The sequence below is a fragment of the Sinohyriopsis cumingii genome, chromosome 7, assembly GCF_028554795.1.
Source record: "Sinohyriopsis cumingii isolate HCF-2022 chromosome 7, ASM2855479v2, whole genome shotgun sequence".
Taxonomy (NCBI): domain Eukaryota; kingdom Metazoa; phylum Mollusca; class Bivalvia; order Unionida; family Unionidae; genus Sinohyriopsis; species Sinohyriopsis cumingii.
In genome coordinates, this window is record NC_142967.1 from 96,587,910 (window position 1) to 96,612,312 (window position 24,403).

Here is a 24,403-nt window from a genome sequence, read left to right on the forward strand (position 1 = left end):
GACAATCGCCTTCAGGATATTGGTTGATTATTTCCCTCTTGTTTGCAATTTTGTTGAATGCAGTTTTCAGTCAGATAACATATTCAAACCTTTTAGCACAACCAAACACGATTTGTTTTTCAATGTTTGTGTCAATGAACAACGTGTCATGTGTTATCAGACATAAGTGATACACACTACAGTATGGAATCCTACACAACACATATGGAGTATGTGTTTATATTTTATTCTTTAATGATCATGATAAAAAAAAAGAAATGATAACAATACAAGGTTAGTTTCTTTCCTTTTATTATCAAATGAGCATTTTGTTTATCTGTTTTATTGCAATGTCAGCTTTGATATGCTAGTGAAACTGGGCCTTAAAATAATGGAATGTGCAACTTTATGACTAAAAATATTATACATGTATAAATTATAATTAAATGAAGCTACTGCAGCAACTTTTTTATTTTCTGAGATAAATTAAGTTTTAGCAAACACTGTCAGCAAGAATTTTAAAATAAGTTTTACTCCATGTTGTAAAATAAGGCCAGATCTATGGCATTCTTCTTGTACATACCTTTTTGTATGAGAACAAATTGAAAAAAGAAAACCCTGTCTGAACAAATTGAAAAAAGAAAGCCCTGACTTTTCCTGAAAAGGGGGCAAATAAAAAGAAAAGTGTTTACTCAAGACATGATTTTGTTCAAAATGTTACTGGTTGAATTTACTGCTCAAACACATTCTATTCACTAAGACAGCAGAATGTAAATGTAGAATTCACACATGATAAACACAGTAATTAGATGATCAGATAAATACAGATTAACTATAAATCTCATAATCCTCTTACACTGAAATGGATATTAAAAAAACAAATTCAAATGACACAACAATAAACGTAGAAAAAAAATGATACATTGATATAACTTTTCAGTGTTTGATGTTGATCTTCTGAAAACAAAAAAGTGCATTTGGAATATGAAAAATACAAGAGGTACCAACATATATTTACATGTAACATATTTATAAGTGAGTGAATACTACAAAACATATATAATATCAATATTTTTTTTATACCAATTAATATTTTATACTTGTTAATTTATGTTTACCATGCAATTTTCAGTTATTTATAATGGGACCTGTCCTAAATTTCACCAAGAGAAGTTAAGGTCTGGAGTTAAATTTAAGTCTACAATACAACATTCTGATTGGCTGAAAAAGTCAGACTTAAAATGGATCAAACATGTTTTTGGTCAAGACTCAACTTTGAAAACTCCAACTTTATGTTGGTGAAATTGGGGCTTTGGTACATAATTGAGGAAACTGGAACCAATGAGATTAGAGTTTCAAGACTGAAATCTATCAAAGACTAGAGTTCATTTACATTTCAACTAGTTCTGGCTCCAGAGGTCCTATGTAAAAATTATTCTTTAATTTTCAGTGAATATTTTTGAATCTTACAAAAGCTCTACTCTGCTCTTAAAAGATAAAAAGTAAAGTTTCTAATGCAAAACGTTGCAATCAAATTGTCAATTATTTTTTAAATTTTTTTTAAAATTTAAAAAGTTATACATATTTCTTGATCATTTCTTTGTCAGAAAATAATATGCCATACACACTAGCTTTATATGTTGGATCCAACAGCTAACTTCACAGACCTAGGAATGTTTCTATACAGATATGGGTCTATGCAGATTGTTAGGAGTAATCAGCAGAACAACAACATAGACCCTGATGTTCCAGTGCATTATGTGATAGCAGATCATGGTCTACATTGTTTCCAGTTGGACTTTACTTATAAGCAGGTATATCGTATAAAAAGTTTGTTAAAAAGTGAGTAGCATAAATATTACAGTGCATAATATAGAATTCGTGATACGATCTACACATTTTATGGTGAAATTGTAAGTAAATTAAAAGAAAACATGATGAATATTTAACAATATTAGACGCATAAAATGGAACAAATTGTAATAAACATTACAACTAGGAATCTCATAGCTTAAAATTTCCAAAATGGAAACAAAAATTATTTTACAGAACCATATATGCTCTCTTGGAAGTCGGGTCAAACTGCAAACAATATAGATTTGATTTGCCATTGCATGATGAACATGCAGATACAAGTTAATGTTGTTTATACAACATATCAGACCAAACAAACTGCACTGATCAAGATCTGCTGGTACAGTGTGCAGTTGGCTCTAACTTGTACACAGGTACAAATGGTAAGGAAAAAATGCTAAAATTGTTTTTATCTTTCCAAAGGATGGAAAAGAAAGTGAAGACAACATTTGTGAATTCTGTTCTTTTATCTGTTATTATTCTTGTTATAGGGTTTAACACCATTTTCAGCACAAGATAGGCTATACATGGGGGCCAGTATAATGGTGGAGGAAGAACTCAGGAAAACCCCAGAAAGAACCACCAACCCACGAGAAGCTACTGGCAAGCTTTCTCACGTACCTACATTGGCCGAGCCCAAGACTCGAACCCACGCAGACAGAGGTGATATGGCAGCGATACGTAACAGTGAACACTTTAGACCACTTGGTAAACTTTATCTGTAAATGTGTACATTTGATATCACCATCTTTGAATATCAATCCAGTGGTCTCACCAGGAAGGTTCTGGTTTTGCCAATTTACCATCTGAAAATGTCAGTTTAAAATGGACTCGCTAGAAAGGTCCTGAATTTTGCCAATTTGAAACTTTTCTTCTAAGATGATATTTTTAATAAACATCATTTATTATTTTTTTTAATTTTTGTATGCCATAAAGACTGGATGTAAAAATTCATCATAAAATATGGATGAACATTCAAAAATGATTATTGTTATTTCGATACATAAAAGTTGAGAATTTGTGAATTCTCAATGTTCTTTAGTTTTCTTTCAAATACATTCGTACTTGCAAAATTTAAAATCATGAAGGAGTATGTAAAATTGACTATCTTTAAAAAGCAGATATACTAAGAGTATTTCTTAAGATTATGCAAAATCTTAATTTGTGACAAATATTTTTTGTAAAAGTAATGAATGGCTTTCTTCATATAATTAATCAACATGCTTAAAGGTGATGAATAATATCTTACAGCACTTGATACTTGCTTGAAGAATGACCAATCACATCGCTAAATATGTGTTAATCATTGTGGTATCACATTTTGAATATTCACACATCAAAGCCTCTGTCCATGCTGGGAGCTCTCCATTTCAGACTGGCACGTACTCCCTGCCAATGACGACATGCTGAATAAAGCACAAGGCAGAGCAACTTTTAAACCTGACTTAACCAATAAAAATACGTATCATTTACTTGTTTGAACATTGGGTCCAACTGCAAACAACACAAACCTAGATCTGCTGTTGTATAAAGTGTCTGCAGATCAGGGTATTTGCTGTATATTCTACTGATTAGATCTAACAAACTGAATACAGCCATATCTGCTGATGCATTATGACAAGAAGGATCCGTATTTGTGCAGTTTTCAGTTGAATCTAACTTATAAGCAAGTATAGATGGTAATAAAGAAGAAAAACACATGAACTGTGGTATGTACCAAGAAAATCACAATGTTCGAGGTGTACCTTCCAAAAGGCATATTGGATCAAAAACAGGTGAGCTTAGTAAATGAACATTTTTGGAAGTTTCGACTAACAAGAGAAAACTGTAATCATAATTAAGCTTAATCTGTTCGTTATCTATGTATGAATATTGTTCCATTCTGGGAGCCCCCTTTCCCAGTCTGCTGTCTGAAGGGGCATATACATAGCTAGCTTAGTCAGCTGGAACAAGTTTGGAAACTGTTCTTTATGGTTGTTATGTACAATTTTCCACAGGACACAGGTATTATCTTGTGAGTACTCCTGCTACAAAATAAGATTTATCACTAACATATACTCTGCCAAAGTTCACTTTCTTGAATTAGCACTCTACTGACTACAATGCCAGATTTAGTGTTGCATAATGCTGAAGTAGGATTTTACGTCCATTAATGACATAGTCTACTTGTTCAAATATGGATCTTTTGACACTATGTCAAAGATAAGGGCTCAAGGTACACAAGATCTTACTTAGCAAACAGAATATTAACACTCATATATAGGCACAAACCCACTGGATTTATATTTTTTAAATGCCTGGTATATACATGAAATAACAAATTGACACCTGAGAAGAAAGCACTCATCCTTGATCCCACATTGTATATCTGGAAAATTATATAGAATGACCTGATATATATCTTATAATCTTGTTCTAAACGTGGTTGGTACGCATATTTTGTGATGTGATTAGTCAATGGTCAAGCAGAATCCTAGCAACAGACATTAAGGTAAGCAATTAATTTACAGCTGACAATTATATATATATATGAATGACCTCTTTAATTATCACAGATTAAATATCACTTCATTACACACTTGTAACACATAACCAACATAACTAACATCTGACCTTAAAATCAATATCACACCACTCACTCAATATGGGTTTATAAGCCAGTGTAACTAAAGTTTTTCTTCGCCTCTATTAATGATTGTTCTTCTCCCATGGGACGATTGCGTCTTTTACGGCAGCAGTACACCTTCACGGCAATAACTACAACAACTATGGCAATTACTGGAAATAGAAGGTAAATGTAAATAATATTAAAATAATCTCTTGGTGTCATGGAAGATATTGGGTTCTTACTGATCACTTCATTGTCATTATTATGGCAGATATTTTGCTTTTATTTCTATGGTGACAAAGTACCATATTACTTGCTTATAAGATGTATCCAACTGCAAACTTCAAAGACCCAGCTCTGCCACCACATAATGTGCCAGCAGATTAGCACCTGTGCAATTTGTTAGGAGTAATCAGTTTAACAAACAACACAGACCCTAGATATGGATCTTTGCTGTTTGCAGTTTGACACAACTTATAAGTGAGTACATATGGTAGATATTTATTGCTATTACCTAATTGCTGTTGTATTTCTTGGGAACCAATTCTTATTCCCAGTCAACTGTTTTTTCTTTATTTCCCTTTAAACACAATTATGGGCAATAATCATAGGTGAGGAAAAATTATTAATGAAATATTGTCTGGCTCAATCCTCAGTTGTGGGAGGTCACAAGTTCAAACCCCAGCCAAGTCTTACCACTGACTTGTATAAATGCTACTAGCAGCTGCCTCACTTGGTGCTCTGCATTAAGAAGTTAGTATTAGGACCGGTCAACCTGGTGTCAGATAATGTGACTGGGTGGGACATGATGTTACATGTTTACAGCAAGATGCCCCAGGGCAAGACATCACTATAAACTGCCACACTGTATAAATCATAGCAATATGACTAAAACTGTTAAAACTACATACAAATCTAAATCACACACATACACTCTGGTACAGTAACTCATACATACACTCTGGTACAGTAACACACACATACACTCTGGTACAGTAACACACACATACACTCCGGTACAGTAACTCACACTAGGTTGACATTTAGACCCATTCATTAAATGAATGAGATTGATAGCAAGTACTTTGGTAAAACAGTATAGACAGATGACAGCCATTAAACCATGTCTGAAAGAGAAAGGTTAAATTTATCAAAAAGCTTTGGTGGCTGAGTGGTTAGCATGCTGCACTCATGGCTGGATGGACTGAGATTTGAATTCTGCCTATATCTAACTGGCTTGGCCACCATGATATGTACCTGGAAGTTTACTCAAAAAAAGGTGCATGATTTAACCTTTTATGTGCTGATATGCCATGAAGCAATAATAGGTAATACGATTTGGTACAAAAACATTTACCACATATCCTCGAATATAAGTCAAGTCAAACTGCAAACAATATAGACCATGAGCTTCCATTACCTAATGTGTTGGCATATCAGGTTCTACATTGTTTGTTCTTCCAATGACTTTTAACAAACCACATAGAAAAAGATCTGACATGTGCAATATGTGATGACAAATCTGGGTCCATGCAGTTGGACTCAATTTATAAGTGAGTACACAGTACTTTATGACTTTGTATAAAACAGCCCAAACTATTTGCCCCTCAAGCAGGTGTTCTCTGTGGTATCTTGGTTAAATCACCTGGATGTCCAGATCACTTAGGGGCAAATAGTTTGTTGTAGTCCCTGCATTGCCATTAAATAATTAACATTAAATTTTATAGTAAGGTTCTTTACAACAAAAAACTAAGGTAACTTAAATATTTGGAGCAACTTTTGCAAAGTCAGACTTCTATAAAAAATTATATCTGCAGCATACTCTTAATCAGTATTATGGAATATCAAAGCTGTCTTAGCTGGTCATATTCCAATGATGTGTTATGGAACATCAAAGCTGTCTTATCTGGTCATATTCCAATGATGTGTTATGGAACATCAAAACTGTCTTATCTGGTCATATTCCAATGATGTGTTATGGAACATCAAAGCTGTCTTATCTGGTCATATTCCAACGATGTGTTATGAAACATCAAAACTGTCTTATCTGGTCATATTCCAATGATGTGTTATGGAGCATCAAAGCTGTTTAATGTGGTCATATTTCAATACTTTGTTATGGAACATCAAAGTTATATGATGTGGTCAAGTTCCTACGCTGTGTTATGAAACATCAAAGCTGTTGTAAGTGGTCAAATACCTATGCTGTGTTATGAAACATCAAAGCTGTCTTATGTGGTCATATTCCTATGCTGTGTTATGGAATTTCAAAGCTGTCTTACGTGGTCATATACTTACAATGTGTTATGGAATATCAACGCTGTCTAATGTGGTCCTATTCAAATGCTATGTTATGGAACATCAAAGCTGTCTAATGTGGTCATATACTTATGTTGTGTTATGGAATATCAAAGCTGTCTAATGTGGTCCTATTCCAGTGCTATCTTATGTGGTCCTATTCCTAAGCTATGTTATGGAACATCAAAGGTGTCTTATGTGGTCATATTCCTATGCTATGTTATGGAACATCAAAGCTGTCCTATGTGGTCATATACTTACATTGTGTTATGGAATATCAAAGCTGTCTAATGTGGTCATATTCCAACGCTATGTTATGGAACATCAAAACTGTGTTATGTGGTCATATTCCTATGCTATGTTATGGAACACCAAAGCTGTCTTCAGTGGTCATATTCCTATGCTATGTTATGGAACATCAAAGCTGTCTTATGTAGTCATATACTTACATTATGTTATGGAATATCAAAGCTGTCTAATGTGGTCAGATTCCAATGCTATGTTATGGAACATCAAAGCTGTCTTATGTGATTATATTCCAATGATGTGTTATGGAATATCAAAGCTGTCTAATGTGGTCATAATCCAATGCTATGTTATGGAACATCAAAGCTGTCTTATGTGATCATATTCCAATGCTGTGTTACGGAACATAAAAGCTGAATTAAGTGGTCATATTCCTATGTTATGTTATGGAAATGCCTAAGCTGTCTTAAGTGGTCAGTTTTTAATACATTCAGAACAAACTACTAAATAGGGTGTGTATTCCTTATTGTATGTTGTGCACTTATTATTATATGATGTGAATTTCTAATTATATGCTGTGTATATGTTTTACTATATTATGTGTCTGTCTTATTATATGTTATTATTGTTTATTATATGATGTACGAAATGTAGCTGGTCCTGTAAGTTGTACATTTCTTATTAAATTATGCACATGGATTACTAAGATGTATTAAATTATGTACATGGATTACTAAGATGAATTAAATTATGTACATGGATTACTAAGATGTATTAAATTATGTACATGGATTACTAAGATGTATTAAATTATGTACATGGATTACTAAGATGTATTAAATTATGTACATGTATTACTAAGATGTATTAAATTATGTACATGTATTACTAAGATGTATTAAATTATGTACATTGATTACTAAGACACTGAATGTAATTCAATTTATGCACACTCTACTGATGTATGTTTCATCATTCAGAGATTTTTTTAAAAATTGTCTGAATTGTCATATTTCCTAAATAATCCTTGCTATAATTTATCAACTGTCTTCCAATATGCCTGCCAATGACATCATCTGTAAAATGTCCATATGTAAATAGGAAGGGATGTGTAGAGCTTGTACAACACTACTATGTTATATGTAATTCAACCACTGACATAAAGGACATTTGACCCAACTACAAAGCATTTTCCTTTGTAACTGTTGCATCACTTAGCTCACTCTTAACAATGTTTTCAATCTGATCCTCCCCAAAAAGAATTTGCACATCATAAAAATGAAAACTGGATTTCATATAATATAACATCCATGTCACATAATGAAGTTTGCATACCATATAATAAAAACTGAACATAATATAACATCCATGTCACATAATGAAGTTTGCATACCATATAATAAAAACTGAATATAATATAACATCATGTCACATAATGAAGTTTGCATACCATATAAGGAAAACTGAACATAATATAACATCCATGTCACATAATGAAGTTTGCACACCATATAATGAAAACTGAACAGAACATCCATGTCACATAATGAAGTTTGCATACCATATAATGAAAACTGAACATAATATAACATCCATGTCACATAATGAAGTTTGCACACCATATAATGAAAACTGAACATAACATCCATGTCACATAATGAAGTTTGCATACCATATAATAAAAACTGAACATAATATAACATCATGTCACATAATGAAGTTTGCATACCATATAATAAAAACTGAACATAACATAACATCCATGTCACATAATGAAGTCTGCATACCATATAATGAAAACTGAATATAATATAACACAATGTCACATAATGAAGTTTGCATACCATATAATGAAAACTGAACATAACACAACATCCATGTCACATAATGAAGTTTGTATACTATATAATGAAAACTGAACATAATATAACATCCATGTCACATAATGAAGTTTGCATACCATATAATAAAAACTGAACATAACATCCATGTCACATAATGAAGTTTGCATACATATAATGAAAACTGAACATAATATAACATCCATGTCACATAATGAAGTTTGCATACCATATAATGAAAACTGAACATAACATCCATGTCACATAATGAAGTTTGCATACCATATAATAAAAACTGAACATAATATAACATCCATGTCACATAATGAAGTTTGCATACCATATAATAAAAACTGAATATAATATAACATCATGTCACATAATGAAGTTTGCATACCATATAAGGAAAACTGAACATAATATAACATCCATGTCACATAATGAAGTTTGCACACCATATAATGAAAACTGAACAGAACATCCATGTCACATAATGAAGTTTGCATACCATATAATGAAAACTGAACATAATATAACATCCATGTCACATAATGAAGTTTGCACACCATATAATGAAAACTGAACATAACATCCATGTCACATAATGAAGTTTGCATACCATATAATAAAAACTGAACATAATATAACATCATGTCACATAATGAAGTTTGCATACCATATAATAAAAACTGAACATAACATAACATCCATGTCACATAATGAAGTCTGCATACCATATAATGAAAACTGAATATAATATAACACAATGTCACATAATGAAGTTTGCATACCATATAATGAAAACTGAACATAACACAACATCCATGTCACATAATGAAGTTTGCACACCATATAATGAAAACTGAACAGAACATCCATGTCACATAATGAAGTTTGCATACCATATAATGAAAACTGAACATAATATAACATCCATGTCACATAATGAAGTTTGCACACCATATAATGAAAACTGAACATAACATCCATGTCACATAATGAAGTTTGCATACCATATAATAAAAACTGAACATAATATAACATCATGTCACATAATGAAGTTTGCATACCATATAATAAAAACTGAACATAACATAACATCCATGTCACATAATGAAGTTTGCACACCATATAATGAAAACTTAACAGAACATCCATGTCACATAATGAAGTTTGCATACCATATAATGAAAACTGAACATAATATAACATCCATGTCACATAATGAAGTTTGCACACCATATAATGAAAACTGAACATAACATCCACGTCACATAATGAAGTTTGCATACCATATAATAAAAACTGAATATAATATAACATCATGTCACATAATGAAGTTTGCATACCATATAATAGAAACTGAATATAATATAACATCATGTCACATAATGAAGTTTGCATACCATATAAGGAAAACTGAACATAATATAACATCCATGTCACATAATGAAGTTTGCACACCATATAATGAAAACTGAACAGAACATCCATGTCACATAATGAAGTTTGCATACCATATAATGAAAACTGAACATAATATAACATCCATGTCACATAATGAAGTTTGCACACCATATAATGAAAACTGAACATAACATCCATGTCACATAATGAAGTTTGCATACCATATAATAAAAACTGAACATAATATAACATCATGTCACATAATGAAGTTTGCATACCATATAATAAAAACTGAACATAACATAACATCCATGTCACATAATGAAGTCTGCATACCATATAATGAAAACTGAATATAATATAACACAATGTCACATAATGAAGTTTGCATACCATATAATGAAAACTGAACATAACACAACATCCATGTCACATAATGAAGTTTGTATACTATATAATGAAAACTGAACATAATATAACATCCATGTCACATAATGAAGTTTGCATACCATATAATAAAAACTGAACATAACATCCATGTCACATAATGAAGTTTGCATACATATAATGAAAACTGAACATAATATAACATCCATGTCACATAATGAAGTTTGCATACCATATAATGAAAACTGAACATAACATCCATGTCACATAATGAAGTTTGCATACCATATAATGAAAACTGAACATAATATAACATCTATGTCACATAATGAAGTTTGCATACCATATAATGAAAACTGAACATAACATAACATCCATGTCACATAATGAAGTTTGCATACCATATAATGAAAACTGAATATATGTGTGTGATTTTGATTTTTAACGTAGTTTTAAAAAAATTCAGTCACACCACTATGATGTCTGCGGTGAGGCAGTTTATAGTGACGTCTAGGAGACATGTAGCAAGATGTCCCACTCAGTCACATTATCCTGACACCAGGCCAACCAGTCCTAACACTAACTTCTTAATGCTGATTGCCAAGGGAGGAAGATGCTAGTGCCATTTTTATAAGCCTTTGTTGTGACTCAGCAGGGGTTCAAACCCATAACCTTCCACATCAGAGGTGGATGCTCTAACAGTTACATAAGTTAAATACTTAATGGCTACAGAGTATGCTGTCATATGATATTTGCAAGGGAAAACAGTGAATGAGTAATTATGAAAAGCAAATTTTGAACAATTAAATTAAGTTTCTCTGAGAATACGTAACAGATCATTTTAGTGTTAAGATGATCTGCTACCTCCAAATACAGCAATCATAGAAATATGAAACAAATTTGTCTTTTCTGTCTATATTCCAAATAGATAAGGGAACAAACTCTTCCCAACCCTTCCCCTTACCTCTACTAGATGACTATGGTTGTTTACCAGTTTTGCTTGAGTGATACCTTGATGAGGTTGCTCACATTTGCCAGACTTGTCGGGGGGGGGGGGTTATTAGTAATGTGATTGGGTAAGTATTCTCGGAGAAACATAACTTGCTACGAAAATTGCTTTCTCCTTTGAATACAATCAATGATCACATTAATGTTGCATGAACAGGAAATAGGAGGAGGCAATGGAGAGCATCCTACATCTACCCTGTATGAGGGATAAGGATTCTTGCCTGTATGAGGATAAGGATTCTTGCATGATGAGGAATAAGGATTGTTGCCTGTATGAGGATAAGGATTCTTGCCTGTATGAGGAATAAGGATTCTTGCCTGTATGAGGGATAAGGATTCTTGCCTGTATGAGGATAAGGATTCTTGCCTGATGAGGAATAAGGATTCTTGCCTGTATGAGGATAAGGATTCTTGCCTGTATGAGGGTAACCTGTACTTCTAATAAGAGAACAGCACCATTGATGTTCACCAAAGCAATGATGCCAGAATCTGTGTTAGAGAAAGAGGGAAGTAACAACTTTCTTTGTTATCTAGTTAATCACCAGATGAACCTAGCAAAATCATTGTTCTGTGTCGACTGAGCTGACTTTAGACCAGTCTGGTGATGGTCTGCACTGCAGCCACACGATCTATTAGACCAGTCTGGTGATGGTCTGCACTGCAGCCACATGACCTATTAGACCAGTCTGGTGATGGTCTGCACTGCAGCCACATGACCTATTAGACCAGTCTGGTGAAGGTCTGCACTGCAGCCACATGACCTATTAGACCAGTCTGTTGATGGTCTGCACTGCAGCCACATGACCTATCAGATTTAGTTCTTGTCTCTGTGAAGCTAGATCATGCTCTTATGCTGAAATGTTCATGAGGCGTACTTGATCTCTTGTGATCTTGGAATATGCTGAGCATATTACGTCTCTAGCCATGATGACAGGGCTTGGGTATTTATATTCATCATCTTGACTGGAGGCATTACCATCACCAACCAACCCATCCCCTGCACCACCCCCGGCACTTTTTTGTGCACGTTACATAGTGTTTTAGTGTGCTGGTACCAGGACCAGGGTGGCAGCCATTGTCCCCATCCCCTTCCTGTTGATTGATAGTGCATCTATCATTGGGAGAATGGACCATTTTATGCGAAGGGTCTGGCCCATCCCTTACAATGAATTGGTCAGAACACTGAGGTTGTCCAGAGTATGTCTGATTTTGTCCCCCTTGCTAAGGGAGATATCCGCTACCACACAATTGTTCAACATTGTAAGAACTACCTTTCCATATATTTGCTTCTTTCAGAAACAAAACGTGTTTATTATGACTTTAGTGTCTTGGGTACTAATGTAGATAGGTGACTTTTGCAGTTCCTGTTTGCCACTGACTACCATGTCGAAGCTGGGCAATATATGGGCTCCCCAAATATACTAGCTGGCATCCATAAAAATAATTTCTGGATGGGGCATTTATAATAGAATTCCTGCTGTGGGCCATTGCTTCTTACACCACTGACACCAGAAAGATACTACATCATTTGAGATCATGATTTTGTGATCTAGATGTCTGAAAAAGGCATGTGGTTGGGATAGCAGGCTCTGCAGAGGGTATATAAAAAAGTCAGTCAAGGAGAATCAAATTTGCTTTCACACAAAGTAGTTTGAGGAACTGCAAAAATTCTCTTGCCAAGATCCAGTCATTGTCAGAAATGGACACTGCAAGCTCATTAATCTGTGCCATGCGCTTTTTGAAGACAAACAAAATTGAGTCTTGTAAGGAATTATATACCTAGGTGTATGATAATGCTGGGAAGGAAAAATTTCTGATTTGTCTCAACTGATCAGAAACCAAACTGACTCAAAAGGTTGAAAAAATCTAATATTGATCAGAGATAAATTTATCTTGTGTTTTGGGAGGATGTCATGGAGACACACTGCAATTACTGCCAATGAAGTCAACCAGAAGAGAGAGATGACACAGTTGAGGATCTTGATGAAAGTTCAAGAGCTGGTATTGAGGCAAAACAAAAGAGCATCAGATTGCTAAGTGGTTCATTGGAAACCAAACCAAAGGAACATGTTCATTCAACATGGTGGCTGTCCTCATCAGGCATTCTGTCAACATCAGAATAAAACATCCCCAAGGGGCAGTAATGAGGTCATACCATCATCTCTGTGTATTAATTCATTTCTCCCCACAACACAAACTGTACAGATTTGTTTCAGCATCTGCATCAGTGACTGGGCCTTGGTTTGTCCTGCCAGTATGAAATGACAGTATTTGTGTCTATCAGTGACTGGGCCTTGGTTTGTCCTGCCAGTATGAAATGACAGTAATTGTGTCTATCAATGACTGTGCCTTGGTTTGTCCTGCCAGTATGAAATGACAGTATTTGTGTCTATCAGTGACTGGGCCTTGGTTTGCCTGCCAGTATGAAATGACAGTAATTGCATCTATCAGTGGCTGGGCCTTGGTTTGTCCTGCCAATATGAAATGACAGTAATTGTGTCTATCACCTAAGCAGTCAGCACAGCCCTCTTCTACATGACTGGCATGATATTTGACTCAACAGCCAGACTGACTTCAGTAAAAGCCTAGTTCGTCCATGTGGTAAAACAGAGAGATAGACTAACTGAATCTTCCTATAGATACACAAAACCACGTATGACCCGCTGGTACATGGCACAGCTTGTGAAAGTTAATTATTCCTGGTTAGCAAGTGTCAAGTACAGTTGGCATTCTGACCTGATGGTAGCCAGCTTTATAAAGACTGGACTGTTGGCCATATGGCTCATCCACATCAGGAAATTGCCCAATGTGCCAAGATTTACAGACCCTAGAAGCTTCTACATGTGGGTGAACTTACATTCTCTGGATAGCCTAGAAATGGGAGGACAGTCTCAGTATTGGAAATGTAGATAGACCCTGATCTATCAGAACATTATGAGCTGGCAGATCTGACTTGATGCACCTTGTTAGGATTAGTCAATAAAACAAAGAAAGATAGACCCTGATCTGCCAGAACATTATGCTATGGCAGATTGGGGTCTATGTTGCTTGAAGCTGGAATTGGCTTACAAATGAGTACAAACGAGTATTGATGAAATGTTTGTTGATTTTCTTATGAATTTCTCAAAATAAACTCAGAGGTAGATGCTATGATCCCTAGAAGTTAACAGGATCCTGTTGCCAGGATGGAACTATACGAATTTGTGATTTACAAAGGACAGTTTGTTTTCTATCTACACATGCACATTTTTGTATATCTCTCTTAGTAATATTACCTACTATGGTGAATGGGAATAGAGGCCCTCACCCATCATTTTGGTAAAAACTTTCATCCAAGAAGAATAACATTTTTCAGAAAAATATTATTAAAACTGAAAACTCTATATGATTTAAAAGATCACATTTGGCACATTTTTGGGCCCCCTGAGGACCAAGACAACAATCTTACCTGTAACATTTTTGGGCCCCCTGAGGACCACAACAACAATCTTACCTGTAACATTTTTGGGCCCCCTGAGGACCAGGACAACAATCTTACCTGTAACATTTTTGGGCCCCCTGAGGACCACGAAAACAATCTTACCTGTAACAGCTCCAGCGATGATCCCAATGAGTTCTGCAGACATGACACACTTCTGACTTTCTTCCTTTATAACAAACCAAGGGTTCAAGCAGTACTCAGGGTTACGGCTCCCTGGCGGACACAGGCTGTTTGTTTTACAGGCTTGCGGGCCTTTATCTGGTTGCTATAACATAAATAATTTCCATCAGAAATTATTAGTGCACATGCAATTTTGGCGATTACCATTTTTGAAGGACACTCTTGTTTCATATTGTTATAAGCACACAAGATTTCTACATTTTTAAACTTAACTAAGAGGAAGACACAATCAATTATAACTTGATACAAAGGTCTTTTGCCTGTCCCTGGTTCAATTACTTTAAATAGATTAAAAACAAAGTACGCATGAGAACAAAATTCATCCATCAAAAAAGTTTTGGTAGGCTTTCTTTTAATTCAGATCAAGCTGCTCATTGAAATGGACTGATTCAATGATAAATGTAAATGGGAATTTACCAATAATGTCAATGTAACTAATATCTGAACTGATGAAATTAATTTTGTTCAGGAAAGCTTAGCCTCAGATTTCGAGAAATAAATTGGTTGTGCTCAACAAGTTAGAAATGTAATATATCCTCACAATGAATATTCTCCAGTCATGTCAACCAATATCCTTTTGTCCATCTAATCACTTTGAATTTAGAAAGTCTGCTGAAAAACCTAAGCACAAAATTTCATAGGCATGCAATCAAGGTTGTTAACTGATAATACTATTAGGATAAACAAGTAAAAACAAAAACACTGTCAATGGCTTAATGGATGGAGTTCAAACCATAAAATATAAGTCACAGGGACTTATCACAGATGGCTGTTGTATGCACCATTACAAATTTTCATACCAAGTCATGTGACTACAAGCTGTCTGAGAAAATGGCCCAGGTTCAAACCCAAATCTTGGGTGTTGATGCCAGATGGACAAATGGATGGACTTCCAGACAGACATCATTAGTCAATAAGACAAAATTCCTTTGGCAATTCGGACAAAAAAGATGGATGAAAATAAATTAAACTTAACAGGAATAGATTTTATAATACAACACAGTCAAGCAGATTACAATATATGCTCTTGATGGAACAAATGGTGGAGGAAACTAAAAATTGCTAACCTTGAATTTGGCCATTGCATGTTTTGGAACCAGGAAACAAACTGGATCACTGAGGTACAAAGCAAATACAGTGATCCTCACTCTAATGCACCCCAGTATAACACTGCCCACTTATTGGGTGGGTAGGGTTATGGATGCCATTATATTATTTAATAGCAATACTGTGCATAATGCACCCTAGTATAAGGTGACTTTTTATGCAACACTACACTTTTATGGCTCCTGTAAACAGTAGTGTAGTGAGGAATCACTATATTTTCACACACTTATCCAGTGTGTTGTTTTACCAGTATACTGGTACATTTTGGTATGGATCCTTTCATGGTAAATTGCCACTGAACCAGTTTTTGCAGTCTACAAATATTACATTTTATTCCGCCTTCATTTGTTTAATTTGAATGTCTGTGTGTCTTGCTATGTCTGTTGCTTAAAAAAACACAAAAAAAAAACATTTCTGAAAGATGTGACTGCCAAGAAAGTGTCTGAATTGCATGATGTAACCCACTCTGTGCATGGTGATGACCCAAAATTAACCAATATGATGTGGTGCTCAATAATAAAGCAAAATTTGTCATCTGGCATTCTGGGCTGAAATTCTCCAAACAAGATTGAAACAGAATCAATAACCATGTCTTTTGTTTTGCCTACATCATTTCACCAAAAACTACACAGTTGAGAACACAAAACCAATTTTAACAAGTTGTAAAGCTTAGGCATTTCTTTCACAGTGATAAGTCATACTGCATTGATAATTACTTTACAGTGACAAGCAATACTAGTGGTAAGCCATGCTGCATAGGCAATTACCTCACAGTGACAAGCAATACAAGTGGTAAGCCATACTGCATAGGTAATTACTTCATTATGTCACAGTGACAAGCAATACAAGTGATAACTGCATAGGTAATTACTTCATTACATCATAGTGACAAGCAATACAAGTGATAAGCCATACTGCATAGGCAATTACCTCACAGTGACAAGCAATACAAGTGGTAAGCCATACTGCATAGGTAATTACTTCATTATGTCAGTGACAAGCAATACAAGTGATAAGCCATATTGCATAGGTAATTACTTCATTATGTCACAGTGACAAGCAATACAAGTGATAAGCCATACTGCATAGGCAATTACCTCACAGTGACAAGTAATACAAAGTGTTAAGTCATTTCTTTTCATATGACTTGAACCATACCACAGCTAGCACAAGATGAATTCTTAAAACAAGCTAAGTCTAGTTATTCATTATTCACTTGTTCAATTTTTAATGTTTTTAATACTTTCTTCATAGCTTCTCAGTATGTTACAATATGCATTGCATTACACTGTCCTGTATTACAATATATAAAAATACAAAATTTATGGCAACACCCAATTATACAATCCAGTCATAAAATGATTTATCATATGCTCATTTTTTTCTCTGTTAACTTTACATTGTCAGAATTGTTCAGTATTTTACGATATTGTACACCTTCATATTGTACCCGTGTGCAGATCACGTGTGCCCAATGGTGTATTAGGAACTACTTTGTAAACAAATCATGTACACTTGTGTTGCAGATGCTTTATGTTTTTGTTGATTAAATTTGTATCTGAACTAAAGCAGATGTTTTGTGGACTGCCACATACCAGCTGCTTTGCTACATTCCATTTTAACGTTTTTGATGCAATGTTTTGGATTTTGGCAATAGATGCCAATTTCATAAATTTGCTGGGTACCTATAAATAACATGGAAGTTACAAGGCATAAACTGTCTCCTTTCGCTGGTAATAAGAATGGCAAAAAGTATACTTACAGTTTTACATCCTGAATTTCTTCAAAATGTACTTTCTAAGTTCTGCAAATCCAAATTACATAAGCCATGTCATAGGTTCTCAAGCCTGATTATGCATTTCGAAATTGTACTGTAATTTCGACTATATTCCAAGTGCAATTGCATCCTCCTTATTGCACTCAAAATGAAGTAAACATATTCCATAGCATCTTTTTGATAACTGAAATTGAATGACTTCATATTTTCCCCACATTATGAATTCAAAAATTCAACGGCAGAACAGAAACACACTTGCAGATGTCAACATGCTGTTCCATTGCCGCTGAAATTCAATGCACTTCATGTAGAATTGGCACATAAATCCAGTCCATAATCACGAAATTTCATAGAAACGAAAAAAATACAAAAATCTATTCATTCCAGATCAAATGGAAAAGTTGTTGCAATGCACTTTCATTCACAATATGACTCAAAATTACAATTTTAAGTAGATCAAAACGCCATTTTCTTACAAAAGGTATGTCTAGTGCATGACTAAGTTCAAATTTATCTGGGACGAGTTAAGTGCGCATTAATAATACTGTTGTGCAATGATGAATCTGCGCTTGTGTATTTAGTTTGGAATACAGCATACATTCAGTTACTTTGTTTCATGTAGTGTATTTTTGTTTACATAATTAAGCCTTAGGTAGAATAAGAAAATGAGCATATAATAAAAAGGTTACTGCATTTGTATGGGAAAATATGAACTCATTTTGTCGGATGGATATACTGAACTCCCAAGGTCATGCAGTATTTCCACCCAAAAAACTTGTTCATATTTTCCCATACAAATGCAGTAACCTATAAATACTGAACATAATTTTCTCAACGTTGTTACTATGCAGCCTCAAGACTCTTATAACATTCTTTTCATGTATACAGATTTTTCTTTTGGTGATGGGGTGTAATGTCTATACTTACAGGGCAGTAGAATCCCTGGGGACATTCTATACATGTTTTTTGACCTGGATCAGTCTGATACCAACCATCAGCACAAACCTGGCATAAACTGCTATCATTTCCACTTTTATATGTCCCTGAAAAGTATGTTTTCTCCATACAAAAATCTTTCCTGGTAAGTGAATTAAATGAAACAATGACAGTAACTGCAACTGTAGGAAGTCTGAAAACTGAATACTGTATAGTATGATAAAGTGATGTCTTACCTGCAAACCCATATGAATTTCAACTATTGTTGAAAAATAACAAAATTTTGAATATAATGTCAAAGTCGTCTATGGTTTCATTATTACTCATTATACAGACTCTCACTAAACCACAGCTCTTAAAACAAAAGGTATGGAATATAGTAGTCCCTAACTATAATATCTCTAAGTATACCACTGCCACTTTTAAAACATGGGTATGGTATATAGTGGTCTTTCAGTGTAATGTCTCTCAGTATAAAACAGTTCATCTTATAACACATGCATGGTATACAGTAGTCTGTCATTATACAGACCCTCACTAAACCAAAGCTCTTAAAACAAAGGTGTGGAATTCAGTAGTCCCTAACTATAATACCCCAGTATAACACTGTCACTTTTAATACATGGGTATGGTATATAGTGGTTGTTCACTATAGTATCTCCCAGGTATGGTATACAGTGGTTTCTCATCAGAGAGACCCTATGTGTAAAGCTGCCCCTCTTATAACATGGATGCAATTAAATTGTTTGAATTTAGTTTAATTTGATGTCACTTTAATGAATCATTTATTTAAAAATTATTCATTGGAATTCATTCAAAGGCATTCTGGATTATATGACTGTGATACATCAAGACTTTTGGCACATTAACTCCTCCAAGACTACTGACACATCAGCACATTCAACACTGGAATTAATTCAAAACACTCCATGCTTTTGGACTTGTAATTGAACTTTTAGGGCCATTTGGGATTTAATCCACAATACTGTAAGTTCTTTTCAAATTCTCACTTTTTATCCAAGATAATTAATTATTTGTTGAATTTTACTAAACTTGTTGATTTTGCTTTTCTGCTACATAGTTTAAGATCATATAAAGTCATAACACTGTGTTTTGATGGTTCCATTTAGGAATTATATAATCATTCTTACATTCATTATTGGACTTTGTGTACATCATTTTGTTATATTCTATGTTTGACTTTTGTGTGTAAGTAAATTATAAGATTCATACATTATTTTTAAGCATTATAAATAAATATCTAATTAAAATAATGGTTAGATTTACTAGCACCTTGCTTGAATTCTCTTACAATAACCACTTTGTAAGATAAATACCGTTTTATCTGCATGAAATGAGGGAACACTATACACGCTTAGTTGAATCTGAAAAATCTAACATATAATCAACTTTTACTAGAACAGTGTTAAACAATGCAGATGGTGCATGAAAACAGATGTGTTAACACTGTCGGAAGAATTTTGGTATCTTCTGATTGTGACCAAGTTCAAAGAAGTGATAAAGAGATATCTACAGAACACTATGCTTACTATTTATACATTTAAGTGATACAAAATATCTACAGAATGCTATGTTTACCATTTATACTCCCATTTAAAAAATATGAAATATCTACAGAATGCTATATTTACCATTTATACTCCCATTTCAGTGGTATGAAATATCTACAGAATGCTATGTTTACCATTTATACTCCCATTTAAGTGGTATGAAATATCTACAGAATGCTGTTTACCATTTATACTCCTATTTAAGTGATATGAAATATCTACAGAATGCTATGTTTACCATTTATACTCCCATTTAAGTGGTATGAAATATCTACAGAATGCTATGTTTACCATTTATACTCCCATTTCAGTGGTATGAAATATCTACAGAATGCTATGTTTACCATTTATGCTCCCATTTCAGTGGTATGAAATATCTACAGAATGCTATGTTTACCATTTATACTCCCATTTCAGTGATATGAAATATCTACAGAATGCTATGTTTACCATTTATGCTCCCATTTCAGTGGTATGAAATATCTACAGAATGCTGTTTACCATTTATGCTCCCATTTCAGTGGTATGAAATATCTACAGAATGCTATGTTTACCATTTATACTCCCATTTCAGTGATATGAAATATCTACAGAATGCTATGTTTACCATTTATACTCCCATTTCAGTGATATGAAATATCTACAGAATGCTATGTTTACCATTTATACTCCCATTTCAGTGGTATGAAATATCTACAGAATGCTATGTTTACCATTTATACTCCCATTTCAGTGGTATGAAAATCTACAGAATGCTATGTTTACCATTTATACTCCCAGTTCAGTGATATGAAATATCTACAGAATGCTGTGTTTACCATTTATGCTCCCATTTAAAAGATATGAAAATCTACAGAATGCTATGTTTACCATTTATACTCCCATTTAAGTGGTATGAAATATCTACAGAATGCTATGTTTACCATTTATACTCCCATTTCAGTGGTATGAAATATCTACAGAATGCTATGTTTACCATTTATGCTCCCATTTCAGTGATATGAAATATCTACAGAACGCTATGTTTACCATTTATACTCCCATTTCAGTGATATGAAATATGTACAGAATGCTATGTTTACCATTTATACTCCCATTTCAGTGATATGAAATATCTACAGAATGCTATGTTTACCATTTATACTCACATTTAAAAGATATGAAATATCTACAGAATGCTATGTTTACCATTTATACTCCCATTTAAGTGGTATGAAATATCTACAGAATGCTATGTTTACCATTTATACTCCCATTTCAGTGATACGAAATATCTACAGAATGCTATGTTTACCATTTATACTCCCATTTCAGTGGTATGAAATATCTACAGAATGCTATGTTTACCATTTATACTCACATTTAAAAGATATGAAATATCTACAGAATGCTATGTTTACCATTTATACTCCCATTTCAGTGATATGAAATATCTACAGAATGCTATGTTTACCATTTATACTCCCATTTCAGTGGTATGAAATATCTACAGAATGCTATGTTTACCATTTATACTCACATTTAAAAGATATGAAATATCTACAGAATGCTATGTTGACCATTTATACTCCCATTTCAGTGGTATGAAAATCTACAGAATGCTATGTTTACCATTTATACTCCCATTTCAGTGGTATGAAATATCTACAGAATGCTATGTTTACCATTTATACTCCCATTTCAGTGGTATGAAATATCTACAGAATGCTATGTTTACTATTTATGCTCCCATTTCAGTGGCATGAAATATCTACAGAATGCTATGTTTACCATTTATACTCCCATTTCAGTGGTATGAAATATCTACAGAATGCTATGTTTACCATTTATACTCCCATTTCAGTGGTATGAAAATCTACAGAATGCTATGTTTACCATTTATACTCCCATTTCAGTGATATGAAATATGTACAGAATGCTATGTTTACCATTTATACTCACATTTCTGTGATATGAAATATCTACAGAATGCTATGTTTACCATTTATACTCCCATTTCAGTGATATGAAATATCTACAGAATGCTATGTTTACCATTTATACTCACATTTAAGTTGGGTCCAACTGCAAACAATAGACACATTTTTTTCTGTTGCAAGATGCACCTGCAGATCCAAGTCTATGCAGTTTGTTAGAAGTAATCAGTGGAACAAAGAGCATGGACCCTGATCTGACAGCACAATATGTGACAGCAGATCAGGGTCATCATTGTTTGTAGCTGGACCTGGCTTATAAGCAAGTATACAGTAGCTCGCAAAATTAAATAAGCTGTTGGTTATAAATACTTTCAAAAACTCTAATATAAAATCTTAAAACATTTGATGACATTGCTCAATGCTAAAAATGTAATATATATTTCCCATTACAGGAGAGGCCTGCCATAACAAGGTATATGGGGGGTTGTAACCAATGACCTCACTATGCACCAAACGACAATAGTGTGTGTGTGTGCGTGTGTGTGTGTGTGTGTGTGTGTGTGTGTGGAGAGAAAATAAACACAATGTCAGTCAGACATACTAGTAATCATTTTACTACCTACCAATTAATGTATCAGTTGAAGTTAAGATAACTATATGCTGACTGAAATTAAATTATTGCTTTGTAACAACATTTATTATGATCTGTAAGCCATTGGTTTCTGACCCTTAACTCAGCTATTGTAATCTGTTTTAAGTTTGGCTGATGGTTTAAGCAATATCATGAAATAAGGGAGATCTAAGATAAAACCTCAGAAGCCATGATGCAACCATGTTTGATCTCATTTTTAAAAAAAAATGAAGTGTGTAATAATGGGGTTCCCCTGCATCTGCATATGTTTTTACATATAAAACCAGTGTTCTCTCAAGCAATAGCGGTTTATATGGCATTCAGATTTAATGAGACAGGGGACCAGTCCAAAATGTTTAGTTGACTTAATACTGAACAAAATTGCTACCCCTAACAGTTACAGTTAGCAATGCTTTGGGCAGTACATAAGTCTTACATCAACCATGAAAAATTGTTTTTATTAAAATACATCCTATGCATTCTTCCCATAAAATTGTTTTTGTCAAAATAAAACCAATGCATTCTTCCAACAAAAAAATTATTATCACTAAAGAGAAAATATAAACTGGGAGTCAAAGTACCCTAACTGCAACTCTAGTTCACAGCTTGCAATAAGGTTGCCTACATTATTTACAAATAACAGCCAAATAAAATGGATATTCAGTCATCCTGTTGTCCTTGCATGCTCAGCTAGAAGCTTAAGGTTTCTGGCACAATACAAGTTTTACATACCTTGATCTATTGTTAATGTCAACCAATTAGGATTTTCTTGCTGTTTGATGATGAGCCATTACTGTATTACTTTGGATAACTAACAAAGAAAATGTTTTTCTTCAAATTAATTTAACTATATGTTTACAGTTAAAATTGGTTCCTAGAAACAACTATTTTACAAGAAAAACTACTTAAAACATTGGTTCAGCAGCTACTGATCCTCCCTCTCTGCCTCCTCCTGTCAATCGTAATATTATATCTTTTCTTATGACAATCATGTTACATTATTTATCCCGTGTATATCAACATAGTATTTCATAAACCACAACCATAATGTTGTAATTAGTTATACCTTTTCAAGCCACTATTTTGATTCCAACTAAATAAAAACACAATTTGGATTGTTTACACTGACCAAATTTTGGGTACATAGTACAATGGCCTGTGAGTGTCTTGCTTAAC

At 33.9% G+C, this 24,403-nt stretch overlaps 1 protein-coding gene across 2 annotated transcripts in view; it reads right to left on the reverse strand.

Moving 5' to 3' along the window:
* Positions 1 to 274: 274 nt before the first annotated feature.
* Positions 275 to 24,403, reverse strand: part of LOC149795764 (uncharacterized) — a 67,599-nt gene continuing 43,470 nt past the window's right edge. For both annotated transcript variants that reach the window (XM_089965675.1, XM_089965674.1), the window contains exons 13-15: positions 19,101 to 19,216; positions 15,212 to 15,374; positions 275 to 4,611 (exon numbers count right to left, since the gene is read on the reverse strand). In XM_089965675.1, coding sequence (XP_089821801.1) covers positions 4,484 to 4,611; positions 15,212 to 15,374; positions 19,101 to 19,216 — 407 coding nt within the window. In that variant the 3' untranslated portion in view covers positions 275 to 4,483. The remainder of the gene's footprint in view (positions 4,612 to 15,211; positions 15,375 to 19,100; positions 19,217 to 24,403) is intronic.